The following is a 19,635-nucleotide window of genomic DNA, read 5'->3' as shown; positions in this document are numbered from 1 at the left end:
ATAAATATTATATAGTTTATATCTTTAAAAGACAATGATTCTTCCTGGGTGTCAGTGGTTCACAGTTGTTAATCCTAGCTACTTAGGAGGCTGAAAACTGAGGATCATGGTTTGAAGCAGGAAAGTCCATTAGACTCTTATCTGCAGTTAACTACTAAAAAGCTTTAATTGAACTAAGTGAGGAATAGCATCTAGGCCCTGAAACCCTAGGACCTGTACACACACAAAAATGATTAAACCTTAACCATATATCACTACTAGATTTAGGGGAAAAGAAAGCCTAACAATTTTTTTAGTTCATTTTTAAAACTATGTTGTATGCATATCCTTTTAAAAAAAGCAAATAGTTAAGAACTAGTTTCTATGACAAGTTTGTTTTATTCTTCATAAATAAACTGATGAATATGAATTTTTAAATTACTACTTTTGGTAATATATGAAGAAATTGTTTTCTTTATTCACAATACCTACAGGCAAAACATTCCTCAGAGCTCCTCAAATGAATATTAATATTGCCACTTGGGGAAGGCTAGTAAGGCGAGCTATTCCTACAGTAAATCATTCTGGCACCTTTAGCCCTCAAGCTCCTGTGCCCGCTACAGTGCCAGTGGTAGATGTACGCATCCCTCAGCTAGTACTTCCAGCCAGGTATGTGCCTAAGATGTTTTAGCATATCTCATACAAAGTAGTTTCTGTGATACTCTTTCATATTGAGTTTAGTGATTAAACTGAGAGCTCCGGTGTTTTTCAAAGCAGCATTTTTTTCTTCAAAGTAGTATTTTGAAATAAGTGCTGTGTTCTTTCTTTTTTCTTTTTTCTTTTTAGTTAATTTGCTTTTATTTTAAATGCTTTTGATTGCTGTTTTGGTAAATTACTTTATCTTCTGTAAGTGATTCTACAGTAACAAAATTGGACTTTGATCTTGAGCCTGAGCCTCCTCCAGCCCCACCACGTGCTTCTTCCCTTGGGGAAACAGATGAGTCTTCCGAATTAAGAGTTTTGGATACACCTGGACAGGCAAGTGGTTTTAAACCTTGTATAATTCCTTATTCCAAATGAATTAGCAGTTAAAACTTCATAGTTAATAAAGTGTATGATTGAATTCAAGTCTCTATCGATTGCATAGTTATGTTAGATAAAATGTTAATATACAAAGTAAATGGCTATAATAATGAGAATTAATCTGAAATTTTTTCTCTCTGATATTTGTGTTAACTTGGATTTTTTTTTTGCCAATTTTGGATTACAAAGTAAGTTGTATTCTGAATGTTTCTGTGGTTTAATTAATATTTTACAGGATTCAGAAACTGGTTTTGATATTGAAAATGATAGAAATAGTATTTTTCCAAAATCTCAATCTGAGTATGAGCCTGATGTTCCTGAGACAGGTGTAGGATACAGTGGAATTCGAGAACTTGAAGAGAGAAGGTAAAGAATACTATATACATACATGTGTGTATACACATACATACACAGTATTTTGTAGTCATATATTTGGTAACATATTTTATTGCCTATTTTTAATTGAAATTACTATTTTTAGATCTCAGCAAAGGTTTCAGTTTAATCTGCAAGACTTTAGATGTTGTGCTGTCCTGGGAAGAGGACATTTTGGAAAGGTAATCTTTCAGAATCCTTTGGAATGTCCAGGAAATTAATAACTAGGAAATAATTGTTTCTGAAGGTTTTTTATTATAAAGATACTGTACAGAAGGGTTACAGTTACATGAGTAAGATAGTGAGTACATTTCCTAACAAGCATTGTTACCCCCTCCTTTGTTTTTCCCCTACCATCCCTTCCCTCCCCACCTCCCCAACTCCTCCTTTTCAACATAGTGTCTTGTACATTGTTACATTGGGTCAGTCTGTATACTTGTTTCAGCATTTTGTTATTTCCTGTCCCCTCCCCACAAGAAAACTGTATATACAAGATGCAGGGCACCAGAATCAAATACAGTGAAAACGGGTATACCATGGGGAAAAAATATACGAAAGAAACAAAAACAAAATCACATAGTACATTATAAGTACATTAGAAACAACAGCAACAAAGATAAAACGTCTGTGTCCCTATCTTGGGGTTCATTTCGCTTAGCATCATCTTTATATGGTCATATGTACATAACTTTTGAGCTCTTCTGCTCATTTGATAAGACTATCCTAGACATATTAGTTATTACAAATAAGGGAAAACATGGGACCTATGTTTCTTTTTTTTTTTTCCTTCAGTTGTGGGGATTGAACTCTGGGCCTGGGCACTGTCTCTCAGCTCTTCAGCTCAAGGCTGGTGCTCTAACATTTGAGCCTCAGTGCTACTTGAGGCTTTTTCTGCTTCTGTGGTGCTGAGGAATTGAACCCAGGGCCTTATGCATGCAATTTTTTCCAAGTCTTTCCATTTTCCTATCAAATGGGGCAGTATCATTCTTTCTGATGGAGGCATAGAATTCCACTCACTCTCTCTCTCTTTCTGTGTGTGTGTGTGTGTGTGTGTGTGTGTGTACCACATTTTCTTGATTCATTCATCTACTGAGGGGCATCTGGGTTGGTTCCATATCTTAGCTATGGTGAATAATGCTGCAATGGAAATTATTATTTTAATGTCATTTCAGGTGCTTTTGGCTGAATATAAACACACAAATGAGATGTTTGCTATTAAAGCCTTAAAGAAAGGAGACATTGTGGCTCGAGACGAAGTAGACAGGTTTGTTTTTTAAAATGAAATTGTTGCTCTGAAGTTGTCAAGTAAGAGAATTGATGCAAATATTACAACAGTAAGAGTCACTAATTTCATAGTAATATTAATATAATCATACTTGACATACACATTAATTGAATACTGTTTTAATCATACTTGACATACACATTAATTGAATACTGTTTTAATACTCTCTAGTCACTTTTTCCCCATTCTACAATTAATTTGTTAGAAGATATGGATACTAAGGAAAAACACTGAAATAAGTACAAACTAATTCAGATTTTGTTTATGTGAAACTTACTCATTTGTGGTTCAGTAAAGTTGATTCCATTTCATTTCATATGGCTGATAAAATGAGGTAATAAAATATAATTTATACATAATATTTAGTTAAGGGAATAGTTAATATCTTATGCTTTTGTGTGTATGTATTTGTGTGTATACCAGAACTGAGACTTTTACCCAGGGCCTGGAGCTTTTGCTTGGCTTTCTTGCTTCTTGCTGGCACTCTACCACTTGAGCTATAATTTTACTCTAGTATTTTGGTGGTTCATTAGAAGTAGAGTTTCATAGAACTTCTACCCAGGCTGGCTTCAAACTGTGATCTTTTCGGTCTTGGTTTCATGAATAGCTATGAATATAGGCTTGAGCTACCAGCTTCTGGCTTACAGTATATGCTTTTTGGAATGCACTTCTTTTTTCTTTTTTTTTTTTGTCGGTCATGGGGCCTGAACTCTGGGCCTGGGCGCTGTCCCTCAGCTCTTCAGCGCAAGGCTAACAACGCTCTACCATTTGAGCCACAGCACCACTTCCAGCTTTTTCTGCTTATATGGTGCTGAAGAATCGAACCCAGGGCCTCATGCATGCAGGGCAAGCACTCTACCCCGGATCTACCTTCTCAGCCCCAGGTTTTTTTTGGTTGTTGTTGTTGTTTTTTAATTGAAAAGATGTTATACAGAGGGGTTCCAGTTACATGAGTAGTGTAATGAGTACATTTCTTTGGTTTTTTTTTTTAATCATTTTTTCCTTTTACCTTATAAAGAGTTTCACAACTGTACATTGTTCATACATCTTTTTTTTTTTTTAATGCTGATCCAGGGCTTGAACTCAGGGCCTGGGTGCCATCCCTGAGCTTTATTGCTCAAGGCTAGCACTTTACCACTTGAGCAACAGCTCCAATTCCAATTTTCTTGGTGTAATTTATTGGACGTAAGGGTCTCATGGACTTTTTTTCCTGAGCTGGCATTGAATTATGATCCTCAGATCTCAGCCCTCCTGAGTAGCTATGATTACAGTCATGAGCCACCAGCACCCAGCTATATCTTTGATGCAGTTATTAAAGCATAAAGGCTGTGGGAATAAAGATGACATTGGAGTAAGAATGTAATATTAAATGACTCATAAATATGGACATTATTGGCTGCTTTGAGCCTCTGTCATTAGAATGAGCCATTATTGAAGCTAAAATTAGTGAGATGGGCCATCACACATGGCAAGTCTTTGTCCATCTATGTAAACCTTTCTTCTACTGAAGATGGCTTTTATTTTTCACTATACATATTTTCTCCCCAAAGTAGATTTTTGATGTTATTTGAAGTGAAATTTTCATAAATATTTGCACAAAGCATGATGGATGTGTATACAGACTTGAACTCACTATTGGAAGAGTTACACATATTAAATTTACTCTGGCATTTGCCCCAATTGACAGAACACCTTACTAGGATATCTGGTCTACTACGATCTAGACCCTTTATAGCATCCTTGTCTCACTCCATGAATTCATGGCCTGGATTCCTTGTCAGTCCCTATGCATTTAACAGTTCCTATATATCCAATAGGTTCTCTTGTACAGCTCTAGGTCACTCTGTGTTTTCCCCCACTCAGGAGCCATGTGTCTGGGGCATAAGATTGTAGGTGGAAAAAAACCCAGATTTAGCATTTGTGAATTGTACAACATAATATAAACACTGACATTTTAATAAACTTAGAAGAATAAATAGAATGAAACTTAGAAGAATAAATAGAATGAACATCTCACAACAATCAGGGAAAAAAAAAAAAAAAACGATTTTCCCAGGGAGTGGGGAGGGAATCTCTAAGCCTAGATCAGCCTCTAAGTTGTCTTAAGTAATAAATTGTACCTCGGAGTCCTGAAAGGGATATACCTCCTCATTAAAGACTGGATTTTCTTCCTGAGTTGAGAGAGGGGCAGATTCTGATACCTTAACTGGAGACTGGTTTTCCTGAAGCAGGACAGATTCACTTTCCTCAACTGAATCTACCTTTTGGGCCTCAATTATTGGTTCTCCTGAACATAGACTGGGGATATTTTCCATTAGCCCCACGGGTGCTACTTTATCCAACACACCAAGAGAAATGCTGATTTGACTCACTCAGAGCTGACCTACGCCGGCTGAAAAGTCAGGGGAAGACATTATGTATTATCATCTTTTTTGTCCGGGGTACCTGCAGGTTCATCTGTGTCACATGTGGGGTTCAAAACCAGCGGGATGTCCACACAACTCAAAACCTTTTTGGGTCTTTCTACAAATTGAACCAACTCCTCTATGTGCACATGCTTTGTGGAGTCCAGTGATGGCTCCAGATCTCCATCCATCACTATCCCTGACATTCCCGTTGTGTTCTTTATCTGGATGTCAGGAGAAGCTGCTATATGGTAGCCGAAACCTGAGAATAGAAATAGGTAAAGAATTTTTAGAGAGGACTCTGGAAGTTAAGGTGGGATTAAACTTCCATGAGGATCTAATGGAGGAAGCTGTAGAATTTGAGTTTGGACAGAACACTGATGAGAAGTTAGGGTTCTTCTGAGGAGTGGCTATGCGCAGGTACTTTCAAAAAGACAACATTGCCTGGCAGAGAATATCATAAAAAGACATTTTGCCAAGCTGGGTGGTAATAGGGGCTTCTGGCCAATCAGGATCATCCCTAGATACCCAGGCTCCATCCCTATTTACAAGCTCTGAGGTGCCTACACAAAGACTTCTTCCTTTTTTTCTTGGTCTCATTCTTCACCAGCTCCTCCAGCTCATCAAGAAGAATGTAGGCAGAGTAGCAGGTCTGAGGAGGGTATGTGGAGTATGGCATAGTGCCTAAGTTCTTTTATGGTGTCTCAGTTCTTACATTCACAGAAATCATTAGGGTAGAAGTCCATCCACATAGTGAAGATGGGACAAAGGGTGCTGTGGGCAGATTGGTGACAAGAACAGTGACAGCCTGCCCTCCTCCTCATCCTGAGCCTCGCATAGCCCGTTTCTGGCAGGACCACTCTCTGCAGACTTGCATGTTGGGAAGAAGGAGGAGAACACTGGGAGCAAGTTGATCTTCACAACCCACTTCTAGAAGTTTATGAAACACAATTCTCCAAAATTCTCACTGTGGATAGGCACTGGATGGGCTCATAGCTATAATCTTAGCCTCTCAGTAAGCAGACTTCTGAGACTCCAGTAACTTCTGAGGGAAATGTCCTGGGCAGGCCAGTACTAAGGAACTAGTCAGGGTGTGTACTTCTTTTTCTCATGCTAAGCACCAGTGAGAATATTCCAATGAAATGAACAGGTTCAGAGAGGCATTAAGTATTCTACAACTCAGCCAGAAGGGGCTGAGCAGCTCTGGGTTTAAAGAGGAACACTCACTTTTTAAACAGAATATCCAGCACTTGCTCCATTGTCCCCCACTTCTGTAATTATGGAGGAAGTTTCCAACAGAGAAGAGAGAGCCTTTCTGGTAGGCTGGGACCAGGTTCATCACCAATATTCCAGCAAGCCTGCTTCTGGGCTCCATATATTGTTTGGCACATTCAGGGTCAGGGCTGACTCAGTATCACACTAAGGGGGTAAAAAGAATGGATCTTTCAAACACAGAAATGAGAGCACACTTCAAAATGAGTAACTGTGAGAGTGGGTTGAAAGTACTATCTCAGCAGAGACACTTAAAACCTTTGAATACAGCATGAGAACATCTTTCTGGTTCCTGAATCACAGACCAAGTGAGCTGGCTTGACCAAACTGTCACTTGCCTGCATATCAGTATTTCATGTTCTATGCCATTGTGAAGGATGCAGGGTCACCTATCAGGGCCCATAAAAAAGATAAGAAAAAAATTTTAATATGTACTTTATTGTATAAAGTACCTTGTTACACAGGCTTTCATTGATACAGTATTCAGTAGTATTTTTCTTATAATGCTGGGATCCATATAAGGAAATGAATCCTAAAATACTGACCTAAAGTATTAAAATACTAACTTTTCTAGTCCTGATTTTTTGCATGTGTGTGTATGTTTTACTGACTTAAATTGCTACATTTAGTGCTTTTTGTCCAACCTGTCAGTGGTTTTCAGAGTTGCAATAGGTTACTATGTGTGGTGACACTCCTGTAATCCTTGGCATAAAAGGTCTTGAGTTCAAAACCAGCCTAAGCTACATAGTGAGACCCTGTGAAATCTATTTAAAAAATTCTTTTTCTTGCTTTTCTCCAGAAATGCTAGAAATTTTAAATGATTCATTTTCCTGCCTATCTCATATTGCTCCAAGAGGGAGTTTTATTTCTCCATCTTGAATCTTTCTGTTTTCCTGGGTCTTTTTGCAGAGGGAGAGAGGTGTCAACTTGACATTGTTTTATTTCTGTGTCACTAGGAATTGTGGCCATTGAAAACTGCAGTCATTTATCAACTTATTTCTAAAGCCTGGATTCATTTTTAGTAGAGACAATAGCCACATTCTGGCTCAAGCCCCATCCTCTGACCTAGACTTCTTTTCCATTTTTCATGATAGTATTGTTTTCGACTTTTTGTTGGTTTCAGTTTTTTACAATAAGGTCATACTTTGTATCCGGACTGACTCCAAACTCAAAATTGTTCTGCTGCCTCCTCCTCATAAGAGTTGGTATTATGGGGATGTAAATCATAGCTAGCTTGATAGTTATTATTATGCATCTGTTCTTTTAGGAAGACTTTGTACTACATAGTAAAAATGTAGTAAAAAACTGTATAAATCATCAGGATTGACAGTAATATAAGGTGAACTATAACCCTTATCTTGTTTGGGAACCAAAGTATTTTTGATTTTGGAATATCTGCATATACACAGAGATATCACAGGAATGCAATGCAGTTGCAAATGCATATAACATTCATGTTCCATATAAACTTCATATACAAAGCCAGAAGGTAATTTAATATAACTGTTTTTAAGAGTTAGTGTGCATTTTGTACAATGTGTACTTTGAACTATTAAGATTTGTGGCATCACATCTATTCTCAAAGTCTATTGTATATATTTTTTAACATTTTGGAATTAGGTTTTGGGGGTTAGCAGTGCTCAACCGCCAACCGATTTCCTGTTAAAGAACAACACAAACCATTTAAGCTGCTATTTACAAATCTGGATTAAACCTTTTCTTCCAGAAAAGGAAAAACTATTTGAACCTTCTGTTATTCCATATATAAATAAACTGAAAGTGACATCAAAGGTTAGCTTTAATCTTTCCTTATATACACAAAAAAATAATTATCAGCATTCATTATGGCACTCAGAATATTTTATAACTATTCAGCAAAATCCTTTCTGGATAGTTTTAGATAGGAAGACCTCGTTTATTGTTTCTGTAACTGAAGAATATGAGAAAGAGTTTTCTTGTTTTTTTTTTTTAAACTTGAGGAGGTGTGGATCAAGTGGTATAGCACCAATGTTAAAAGAAGTTAAGCAATAGTGAGAGGCCCTGAGTTCAGGCTTCAGCACAAAAAAAAGAAGAGGAATGGTAAAGATTTATTATTTTTTAAGGTAAAATCAAAAACCCTGATCTTTTAGGGATTAGTTTTTGTTTGTTTGTTTGAGACTATATCTTGCTATGCAACTCAGGCTGATGTTGAATTCTCCATCCTCTTGCCTCAGCCTCCTTGGTGCAGTGATTTTCAAGAATTTGCTACTATAACCAGCTGACTAGAGTGAGAGGAGGGGGGAGGGGAAGGAGGGAGAGGAGGAGAGAGAGAGAGAGAGAGAGTGTGTGTGTGTGTGTGTGTGTGTGTGTGTGGTGTGTGTGGTGTGTGTGTGTGTGATGGGTCTTGAACTGAGGGCCTGGGCACCGTACCTGAGTTTTTCCTTAAAACTAGCACTCTGCCACTTGAGCCACAGCCAGCTTTTTGGTGGTTAATTGTAGCTAAGAATGTCAAGGAATTTTCTGCCCAGGCTGGCTTTGAATCAAAGCTTTTTTTTTTTTTTTTAAGTAAAATATTACTTGCAAATATAAATAGAAAATAATCCAAACTAAAGTAATTGTAAATGAACAAAAGCCTTTATATTTACATTCTAGCTCATATTTTAGTAGACCCATTGAGTTTGATGTGATTGTGTGTTAGTATTATTTTTGTTTGTTTTGGTATAGAGTGTTGTTATTTAAGTCCAGGCTGGCCTCAAACTTGCCATCCTTATGATTCATCTTATTGAGTAAGTATGACTAGCATTTACACACAGAGAATCCTTTTCTATGTGTTTGCCTATTTGTTTAGTAGATATTTCTAGAATACTTAATAATCTTTAATGACAGAGTCTAAATTTTCTTTCTGTAGTTTGGATTGTTTTACTTTGAAAGTTGTCCTTTACATAGATCATAGATACTTTCAAATCAATCTCTTTTTTAAGTGAACATAAATCATGTCTCAAAGCCAGAGTAATCCATGTACAAAAATCATACATAGGTCGTTTACCCGTTGCATGAGCACTTGCTCTAAATCGTATCTCCCACCACCCACGTTATTGTTAATCCTGCCCACCCAGCTCTCTGTTCTTACAAGTTCATATTAAACCCAGTAAAACTGGAGATACGTTTTTGTATTGTAGAACAAATTAATAGGTGACAAGTCTGTCTGGTGTAATTCTGAGGTTTTTAGCCTTAGGGGAAATGTTTTCTGCTGACTAAAAATTTTCTATCATTTCTATCGAAGGTGTGAACACTGAAGGAAGTTTTCCAGAATTGTTAAGATGAAACTAGTTACTTAGGGAAACAAGACATAAACACATTAAATTTGTCAATAGAAGAGGCTAGATATTTTGACTTAAATAAGCCATTTAGACACTCAAGTCAGATATTATGTGTACAGATGGATCTTAGATATTTCTTTTTAAGAGAAATTACATTTGTGCTGTTTCAGGCAGATAAAAGATACTAAAGTTTTAAATAAGATTAGATAATTGACACAATTTTTGAGAAGAATGCAATGTAAGTTTTCCTAGGACTTGAGCTCAGGACCTACAAGCTGTCTCTGAGATTTTTTTTTTCTGAAGGCCAGCATTCTATCTACTACATCAGCTGAAGCTCTACTTCCAGGTTTTTTTTTTAGTAGTTAATTGGAGATAAGAGTCTCACAGACTTCCTGTCAGGGCTGACTTTGAACCACAACCCTCAGATCTTAGACTTCTGAGTTCCTAAGGTTACAGGTGTGAGGTTCCAGCACCCAGCCTTGTCATACTTTTAATATAGGTTTGAATGTGGTGGCTTATACCTGCAATGCCAGGATTCAGGAGGCTGAAGCAGAGGATCATGAGTTAAAGGCCGTCCTGGGCTACCTAGTGAGTTTCGGGTCTTACCTGGAGCTACATGTACATACTGTGACTCTGTCTTAAAAGTAATTAATTAATGTAGGATACAGTAGCACACATCTTTAGTTCCAGGCTACTTGGGAGGAACAGATTGAAAGGATCAAGTTCCAAGAGTAGCTCGGGCAAAAAACTTTGATCCATCTCAGTCAGTAAGTCAGGTCTGGTTCACACTTGACTGTTATCTCAGTATTTAGAAAGCAACAGGTAGGAGGATGGAGAATTTAATCTGAAGCAAAAACAGGAGACACTGACAAAACAAAATGAACAGAAGGTCAAAGATGAGGCTTAAATGGGAGAGTGTCTACCTAGCAAGTAAGAAACTCTTGAGTTCAAACCCCAGTGCTGCATAAAATAATCGAATAAAATGAAATAAAATTAAGTAGGAAATCATATAGAATGTGGCACTTCCTGCAAAGTAAGAGTGATCAATTTATCATAATCCTTGACTGAATTTCTTTTTTAACAAATTACACTATCGTAATAGCTGTGTTTCTTTTCAGTATTTAGTATTAAACAGATGTTTAGTTTATAACCTGGAAAACACTATATTAATAAAGCATTGAAAATGCTATACTCCTTCTATGAAGTCTTATACAAATATAATTCTTTTTCATTTTTAAAATGAACTCAACATTTAGTTGTGTTTCTTTGGTACTACTAAGGTGAACCCTACAACCTTTGTCATACTATGCATAATTTAGTTTCTATTAATACATTGTACTTCATTCGAGAAGACAGTTTTCAGAGCATATATTTCAACACACACTTTAATAATTTTATAATTTATCATTTTGAAATTATACTAATTAAAAGTTCTGTTCATTTTTAGGTTCAGTGATTTATAATGAAATTTTCACCTAGAATTGTTTTAAAATATTCATTTTACAATATTTTCTTTTACAGCCTGATGTGTGAAAAAAGAATTTTTGAAACTGTGAATAGTGTAAGGCATCCCTTTTTGGTGAACCTTTTTGCATGTTTCCAAACCAAAGAGCATGTTTGCTTTGTAATGGAATATGCTGCCGGTGGGGACCTAATGATGCACATTCATACTGATGTCTTTTCTGAACCAAGAGCTGTGTGAGTATGCTTTAGACAATTCATCTGAGATTTTTCCATGACTGATTTCTTTCTGGGATAAAAAGACTCTCTATGACAAAAGTTTTTCTGAAAGGAAAATGAGTCACTATGTATTATTTGCCATATACTTTTTCTGTTTATTAACTTGGTTGTCCATATTGAAAATCTCATGACTTAATCTAAGTCATATATGATGATTTGAATGTACAACTTAGATTCATTTTAATATATTTTTTCTTTTTAACTATTAGATTTTTCCCCTCTAAGAGAATGACATCCCAGGACTATTACCTTAAAAATTATATTCAATTCATAGTTTAAAAAAAAGTACTAAGGAATTTGTATTAGATAATTATATAGAATATTTATGTTTACCTTTTAAAAGAGCATATGTCAATATTTGGTGTCTTGTCCTTACCCTATCTCCAAAAGAACATAAAGGGTACTGGTGTAGATGGATATCTTGTCCAAAATGGCTGGGACTGAAAGTATTACAGGTTTTTGAAGTTTTTTCAGATTTTGAAATTTGAAAAGACTTTACTGATTGAACGTATAAAAAAATCCAAAACATTTTGAAAACAGTGTCTTTCTATGTAGCCATGTTTGGCTCAATCTTAATGTGCAACCCGGACTTGCCTGAAATTTACAAAACTCTTATGTCAGACTTGTGAGTACTATAATTACAGGCATATATCACCATGCCTGATTCCAAACCTTTTTGAGTATCTGTTGGTGCTCAAACATTAGAGATTTTGGATCCTTTTATATTTTGGAGTTTTGGTATAGGGATAAATTCAACCTGTATAAATATTGCTTCCAAAAAAAGGTAGAAAGCAGACTTTTTACTGTAAACTCCCTTAGTACCTGTAAAATTTCATAGTATTTTAAATTTTTGTTTAATCAATATATAAAATGTAATAGTAAACAATTGAGATTAAAATTAATGTATCCACAATACAGATACATGTACAGTCTATTATTTTTCTTATTCTCAATTTTAAAGTTCTTGTATGCTAGAGGTAGGATTTGAATCTAGGGAACTAGTCTTAAGAGCTACAATCCTACCTGCTATTTACCAAATTTATAATTTCAGTTCTTTTTTTCCATTTGTAAGGATAAAAAGAATCTCATAATCTCAAACTTTGGAACCCCTGTTTTTTTGCCATTTCTTCCCTGCTTTACCTAACATTTCCAAGCCCTGCTATTCGTGTAGTCTTCATATTTTCTTTTTCTTTTTTTGGGGGGGGGGGAGGAGGGGGTCCGGTCGTGGGGCCTGAACTCTGTGTCTGGGCACCATCCCTCAGCTCTTCAGCTCAAGGCTAGCGCTCTACCACTTGAGCCACAGTGCCTCTTCCGGCTTTCTTTTCTTTTTGCTTATGTGGTGCTGAGAAATCGAACCCAGGGCCTCAGGCATGCAAGGCAAGCGCTCTACCACTGAGCCACCTTCCCAGCCCCTAGTCTTCATATTTTCAACAGCAATACTATCTATGTATTGTTCAAACCAAAATACAGTGGGTTATTCATGGTCCTCTGTTCTCCTCATCCGCAACATCCATTCGCAAGTACAATTTATTCTGTCTCCAAAATATACCCAAATAATAATACTAAATACAAACTCAAGCCAGGTTCAATAGCTCACACCTATAATCCTAGCTACTTTGGGGGTTGAGATAGGGAGAACTGCAGTTTAAGCTAGTCTGGGAAAAATATTTGCAAGACCCCCTCTCAACCAATAAAAAGCTAAGTAGTAGCATGGGCCTATTGCCCTAGCTACTATGGGAAGCATAAAAAGGAGCACCATGATTTAAGCTGCCCTGGACATAAACGGGAAGATCCTGTTACAATTACTAAAGGAGAAGGGACTGGAGGCATGGCTGGACTTGTAGAATGCCTGGCTAGCAAGCACAAGGCCCTGAGCTCGAACTCTAATATTGCTAAAACTGAAAAACCATAAACTCAGTAGTACCCTTATTCAAGAGCAAAACAGTCATCTTTAGCTCTTACCACTTCCTCCTCCTGCTCTTCCTGACTACCTAATGAAGCACCCTATCCTATCATGCCAGTTTTTTTTTTAATTTCTAATCTTTTCTTAAGTTCTTTGTTCCTACTACATTGGATGTTCTTGTCATATATCTTTCATCCATACTGTCACAAACGCGTAAAATTTGTTCTGTTTCTCCTTAATTTCTACCTATTTCTACTCCCAGCATTTACACTGCTATTAGAGTATGCTCACATAAGTGTGATAGTTCTCTCCTGATTAATATAGTTTGATTCCCTATCACTAAAGAAGCTTCAGTATCTATGATAAGACATTGAAGATCCTGCATCCAGTCTGTCTTCTTCCCTCTATATCCATCCTTTTAACCACACCAAATTCACTATTAGTCGTCAAACATGTTTTGCCATTCTCTCCTCTGTTATTTTCTTTCTTACGGAACACCTTATGTTTCCCTAGTGAAACTTCTAATTTTGACTCTGTTTTTCCATTCTCATGACACATTGTAGTTCCCATCACAGCACTATACCATGTCTTCTCTAAGCTCCTCAGTGAATCTACCAGGCAAATTTAATGGGTTCCATTATCAAGACTGTACTTTTCATCCACCCTTTTGAAAGTTTCACCCCCTAATACCTAGATAATGCATTGTATATAGGACTAAGTAAATATTTATAGATTTAATTAACCACAGAGTTATCCTTTGAAGTATAAAAATATAAACAAGGATTCAAGTGCGGTGAACTTTATTAAACTTATTTTGATTTAATTCTTCAAACAGATTTTATGCTGCATGTGTAGTTCTTGGGTTGCAATATTTACATGAACACAAAATTGTGTACAGGTAAGTAAAGTCTTTATTGTTTTTACTAGTTTCCTTTGGTGTTAAATAGAATTAAAGATAATTGAAAAGGAAATTTTCTTAGTTTTCTCCTTCATGTAATAAGTGAGCTCTAATGATGAAGGCATAACACTCATCAAGATGCATTACAAAAATAAATGGACATGTGAAATTTAAACTCTGTTGTGCAACTATTTGAAATTTAAAAAGTTAAGCCCCATCATTGCAAGATATATGACCAATATAATAATTCAGAATGAATTTCTTTGTTTTTTATCTTCTGCGTGTTGCCTAATTAAAAATAGTAAAATTAGGTAAATGCCCAGAGTAAGAGTGCTGGGTCATAGGGTCATAGTCTTTTAAGGAACCTCCATACTGCTTTCCAGAGTGCTTGATTGTACAAGTTTACATTGCCACCAACTGTGTAGTAGCATTCCCTTTTGACCACATCCCTTCCAGCATTTGTTATTAGTTTTCTTGATAATAACCATTCTAACTGGGGTGAGATGGAATCTCAGTGTTGTTTTGATTTGCATTTCTTTTGTGGCCAAAGATGTTGAACATCTCTTATGTGTCTATGGGTCATTCTTATTTCTTGTTCAGAGAAGTCTCTCTTTAAGTCTTTAGCCCACTTATTAATGGAATTGTTGGTTCTTTGGCGATTTGTTTTGGGAGATTATGACCCAGCAGTCCCACTCCTGGGCATTTAACCAAATGACCACAAACTAGACCACACTAAGGCTACCAGCACAACCATGTTTATTACAGCATTATTTATCATAGCTAAGATTGGAATCAATCTAGATGCCCTTCAGTAAATGAATGGATCGAGAAAATGTGGTATATTCACACAATGGAATTCTATGCTTCCATCAGAAAGAATGACATTGCCCCATTTGTAAGGAAATGGAAAGACTTGGAAAAAAATTTTAGTAAGCAAAGTAAACCAGACCTGCAGAAACGTAGGATGCATGGCTTCCCTCATTTGTAATAACTAGAACATGTCTAGGATATTCTTAGCAGAGGATCACAATAGCTCAATAACTATGTGCACATGAACATATAAAACAATGTTTATCAAAATGACCTCTAAGACATGGAAACGAGGTTTTTCTAGTGTGCTGTTTTGTTATTTCTTTTTCTTTCTCCTTTGGTTTATTTCCTGTTGTCAGTGTTTTTTATTTCTGTACCCTTTGTCTTATATATGAGTGTATCTGATTTGGGGAAGGGAAGGGTAATCACAGAAATGGTGGGACAAAGGGTGAACCAATGCAGCAGTAGTTGCAAAGCACTTGCCTAGCAAGTGCAATGTCCTTGGTTCAGTCCCCAGGACAAAAAGTATGTACAGTTAAAAACAGTGAAATGTGGAGTTTACCTATGATGACAGAGTTCATTAACAATATTCATTTTAGAGAATGTTTTGCATGTAAACAATCCACTGTAGAAAATCTCTCTATACTACTTGAGATGCTCCTCATGTGATAAGTAGCTTATGCCAGAGTGCAAACTACCATAATACTTATTTTGGTAAGAAGTCTCTAGAGCCAAGTGTGGAACTCAGTGGCAGAACACTTGCTGTGGTTTGGTCTCAAGTATACAGATACACTCACAGACTGTATCCAAAATGTTTTGTAATCTTAGTTACATAGGAGGTTGAGATCTGAGGCATTTACCCAAATGACCACAAACTAGACCACACTAAGGCTACCAGCAAAGTCTGTGAAACTCTTACCACAGTTAATCATCAAAGAGTTAGAAGTGGAGTTAATGACTCAAGTGTAGAGTACCAGACTTGAGTGAGAAAGCTAAAAGACAGCAGTGCCCAGTCTCTTAACCCCCCCTCATCCCCGCCCACACACATACACACACAGTCTTCTTGCTATCATTTGAATTTAAAATTTATTGCTGACATAATCAATTTTAATACTGGCATAGCTCTTTATTAAATTGCATATCATAACAAATAGTGCATAGCCCAGTAACTAGTTTCTAACACACTTTGAATAGCCCTGCTCTACATCTGACAAAATATTAGATTGAATAATACTGCTCAAGAGAAAGCAAATTATGGAAAAACCAGTACCAATTAATAATGTTCTCAAGATGAGGATTTCCTCATGATTCTGTTTAGCTTAAAGGATGAAATATTTCAACTGGCTTACTTTGTACTCAGCTTTTTCTTTTTTCCCAAATTATTCTTTTGGAAAGTTAAGTGTTCCCTCTGTTCAGGAGGCATGGCTCAAGTGGTAGAAAGCCTGCCTATAATCCTAGCTTGGGAGGCAGAGATGCAGGGGTGGGAGGCAGGTGGTTATGGTTTGAGGACAGACCATTAACAGAAGTTTATGAAGCAGGAATGGGCTCCAGTGCCTCACACCTGTAATCCTGGCTGCTCAGGAGGCTGAGATCTAAGGATCACAGTTTGAAGCCAGCCTGGGCAGGAAAATCCATGAGATGGGGGTGGGGGAGAGGGAGCAGGTGGGGGAGCAGTCCTGGGCTTGAACTCAGGTTCTGGGCATTGTCCTTGAACTTCTTTTTTTGCTCAAGGCTAGCACTCTACCACTTGAGCCACAGCGCCACTTCCAGGTTTTTTTGTTTATGTAGTACTGAGGAATCAAACCCAGGGCTTCATGCATGTTAGGCAAGCACTCTACCACTAAGCCACATTCCCGGCCCTTCATGAGACTCTTATCTCCAATTAAGTACCTAAGAAAGTTGAAAGTGGAAAAAAATGGAAGTGGTAGAGTGCTAACCTTGAACACAAAAGCTTTGACAATGCCAGGCCTTGAGTTCAAGCCCTGGCACTGTCACTAAAGAAAGGTTTATGTAGAAGTCCATCTGAATCTCTAGATGTACTAGACAGTGGAGGAAAAGCCCAGAATTGTTTGGGGCATAAAAAAAATCAAGACCCTACCTCAAAAATCACCTTACAAAAAGAAAGAAGACTGGATGCTTGACTCAAGTGGTAGAATGTCTTCTTGGCAAGCTCAAGGCACTGAACTCATTCCCTGTACCTTGGGCAGAAGCAGGAGGTACAAGGAGGGACTCTTTTCTGGTAGCTTGTTTATACTGTTGGCTTAATTCTTCCTTATGATGGTATATTGAAAACCTACAGTGTTGGGCTATATCAGATGATCACAAATAATAAATTAGAAATAGATGAGTTAAAGGTACTTGAAACCTTTCTTTAATATATATATTGAAAAAGACAAGACATTTCTTTGAAAAATACATTCTTTTCTATATAACGAAGTAACATAGAAACCATATTATTATAGGGCAATAAATTTGATAAAAAGATAAAAACATAATGTGATACAGCATTTAAATATCAAATTATAACTTGGAAGATTTTTTTCTTAGTAAAGAGAAAATTAGGTTCCTGTTGATTTTTATTTTACTATGTGATCTGAATTGTTTCATTTTTTAATGTTTCCATCTTGAACAGAGATTTGAAATTGGATAACTTGTTGCTCGATACAGAGGGCTTTGTGAAAATTGCTGATTTTGGTCTTTGCAAAGAAGGTAATTGGTTTTTAAGGTTTCTTTTAATAAAGTATATTTCCTTTGTACTTTGGTAGTTTTCAGATTTATGTGTGGAAACAACGTATTTTTTATTTTTATTCTTCATAAAATAACTAATTTTCCTATAACCTAATTTATACACCAAGACTTTATGGATACAAATTAGGCTTTCAGAAATCATAACTTAAGAATAAGATTCTCTTTTATGACTAATACTTTTGTCACTTAAAAGTTAAAGTTTTAAGCACCAAATTGTTTACTTTCCTTGGGCTCTTAAGAGCAAATTTCATAAGCCTAATAACTTTTCTCCAGCTTTTTAGAACTATTAACATTTAAATTGGAAAATCTGTAGATATGTAACTATCACAAGAATGTTTTCTGTACACTCAAAAGTAAATAAATAAGCTGAGGAAATCTGAATCAGATTTCACATAACAAAGCATAATTAAAGTTGATGGGCTTACACATAAAACCATCTTTTTAAGTTTCAAAATTGGCTATTCCACTCACTTGTATGTCTTTGAAAAGCTTGCTTTGAATCTTTGCATCCATTTCTTCATCTATAAAATGAATATAGTCCTTCCTGTTCAGGAGTACTATTGCAGATTAATATGCAACATAATATTCAATATGCTACAAGTAAGATTTACTCACCTTTACATTTAATTGTAATGAACATTCTCTCTCATCCTTCTCTACATTAATAGCTCTTTAATCAGTTTTGTTCCAATAGCACATAGAACAGTGCTTGGTACCATATTTAGTAAATGTTCAAAAATAAGTAGCACAATGCATGAATGAACCTTGTTAATGTGTGTCACCATGTATTCACTGACCTAATTACTGCACCCACTAAAATTTTTTTTAATTGGATTTCTCGGTATTGGACACTTACTGTTATGAATGTTTTTGTTTCTTAAAATCTCATTGCTCAGGCAGGGAAGTTGGCTCAGTGGTAGAGTGCTTGCCTGGGTTCAATTCCTCAGCATCACATAAGCAGAAAAAAGCTGGAAGTGGTGCTGTTGCTCAAGTGGTAGGACACTAGCCTTGAGCTGAAGAGCTGAGAGACAGTACCCAGGTCCAGAGTTCAGTCCCCACGACCAACCAAAAAAAAAAATCTCATTGCTCTTCATTGCTAGTTTTTCAACATAAGATTCCGATGCATTGCTACACAGTTTCCTTTACACTTGTTTTAAAAAGTCTTTTGTATGTCTGCATTTGATCTCCATGCATAACAACTTTAATTCTGCTTCATAAGTATAGCATCTAATTTTCATGCTAGTTTTTCTTTGCAAATACATAATTGAAATATTATCTTTTTCAGGAATGGGATATGGAGATAGAACAAGCACATTTTGTGGCACTCCTGAATTCCTTGCCCCAGAAGTATTAACAGAAACATCATATACAAGGGCTGTAGATTGGTGGGGCCTTGGTGTACTTATATATGAAATGCTCGTAGGTGAGGTAAGCAGTTGGGAAGAGGGAAGAGGGGAAGAGAAAGATGATTGAAAGAACAAAGCATGTCATATATAAAGCCACCCCATATGTCTTCTGCATAAGTGAAGTTACCTTTTGAAAGGTTTGTAATAAGCTAATAGTTGGTTCTCCTATGGCATCTGTACTAGTTTATGTTACATTTTTATGTTATCTATGTAATATATTTTAAATGCTTTGAAAACAGTTGTTTATATTGAGGTATCTGATCAAGTCTTTAGGAAAATTGTAGGAGACTAGCTTTTTCAGTCAAGGCTACACTCTATCTATCACATGAGCCACACCTGGCTGTTTACTAGTTAATTGGAGATAAGAATCTGTTGGACTTGTTTCTCAAGGCTGGCTCCAAATCCTGATCCTCAGATCTGTCTCCTGGGTAG

The 19,635-nt window shown here is 36.5% G+C and overlaps 1 protein-coding gene across 2 annotated transcripts in view; it reads left to right on the top strand.

Annotated features, from left to right (window-relative positions):
* Window positions 1-19,635, top strand: part of Pkn2 (protein kinase N2) — a 122,076-nt gene that overhangs the window by 96,151 nt on the left and 6,290 nt on the right. The window contains exons 11-19 of one of the 2 annotated variants that reach the window (XM_013024713.1): window positions 474-648; window positions 891-1,017; window positions 1,298-1,428; window positions 1,544-1,619; window positions 2,610-2,701; window positions 11,220-11,396; window positions 14,177-14,239; window positions 17,682-17,758; window positions 19,083-19,225. In XM_013024713.1, coding sequence (XP_012880167.1) covers window positions 474-648; window positions 891-1,017; window positions 1,298-1,428; window positions 1,544-1,619; window positions 2,610-2,701; window positions 11,220-11,396; window positions 14,177-14,239; window positions 17,682-17,758; window positions 19,083-19,225 — 1,061 coding nt within the window. The remainder of the gene's footprint in view (window positions 1-473; window positions 649-890; window positions 1,018-1,297; window positions 1,429-1,543; window positions 1,620-2,609; window positions 2,702-11,219; window positions 11,397-14,176; window positions 14,240-17,681; window positions 17,759-19,082; window positions 19,226-19,635) is intronic. The other variant, XM_013024714.1, reaches the window with a different exon arrangement.

The sequence above is a fragment of the Dipodomys ordii genome, unplaced genomic scaffold, assembly GCF_000151885.1.
Source record: "Dipodomys ordii isolate 6190 unplaced genomic scaffold, Dord_2.0 Scaffold78, whole genome shotgun sequence".
NCBI lineage: Eukaryota > Metazoa > Chordata > Mammalia > Rodentia > Heteromyidae > Dipodomys > Dipodomys ordii.
The sequence above is the reverse complement of the archived record's forward strand: the minus strand, read 5'-3'. Positions and strand labels throughout refer to the sequence as shown.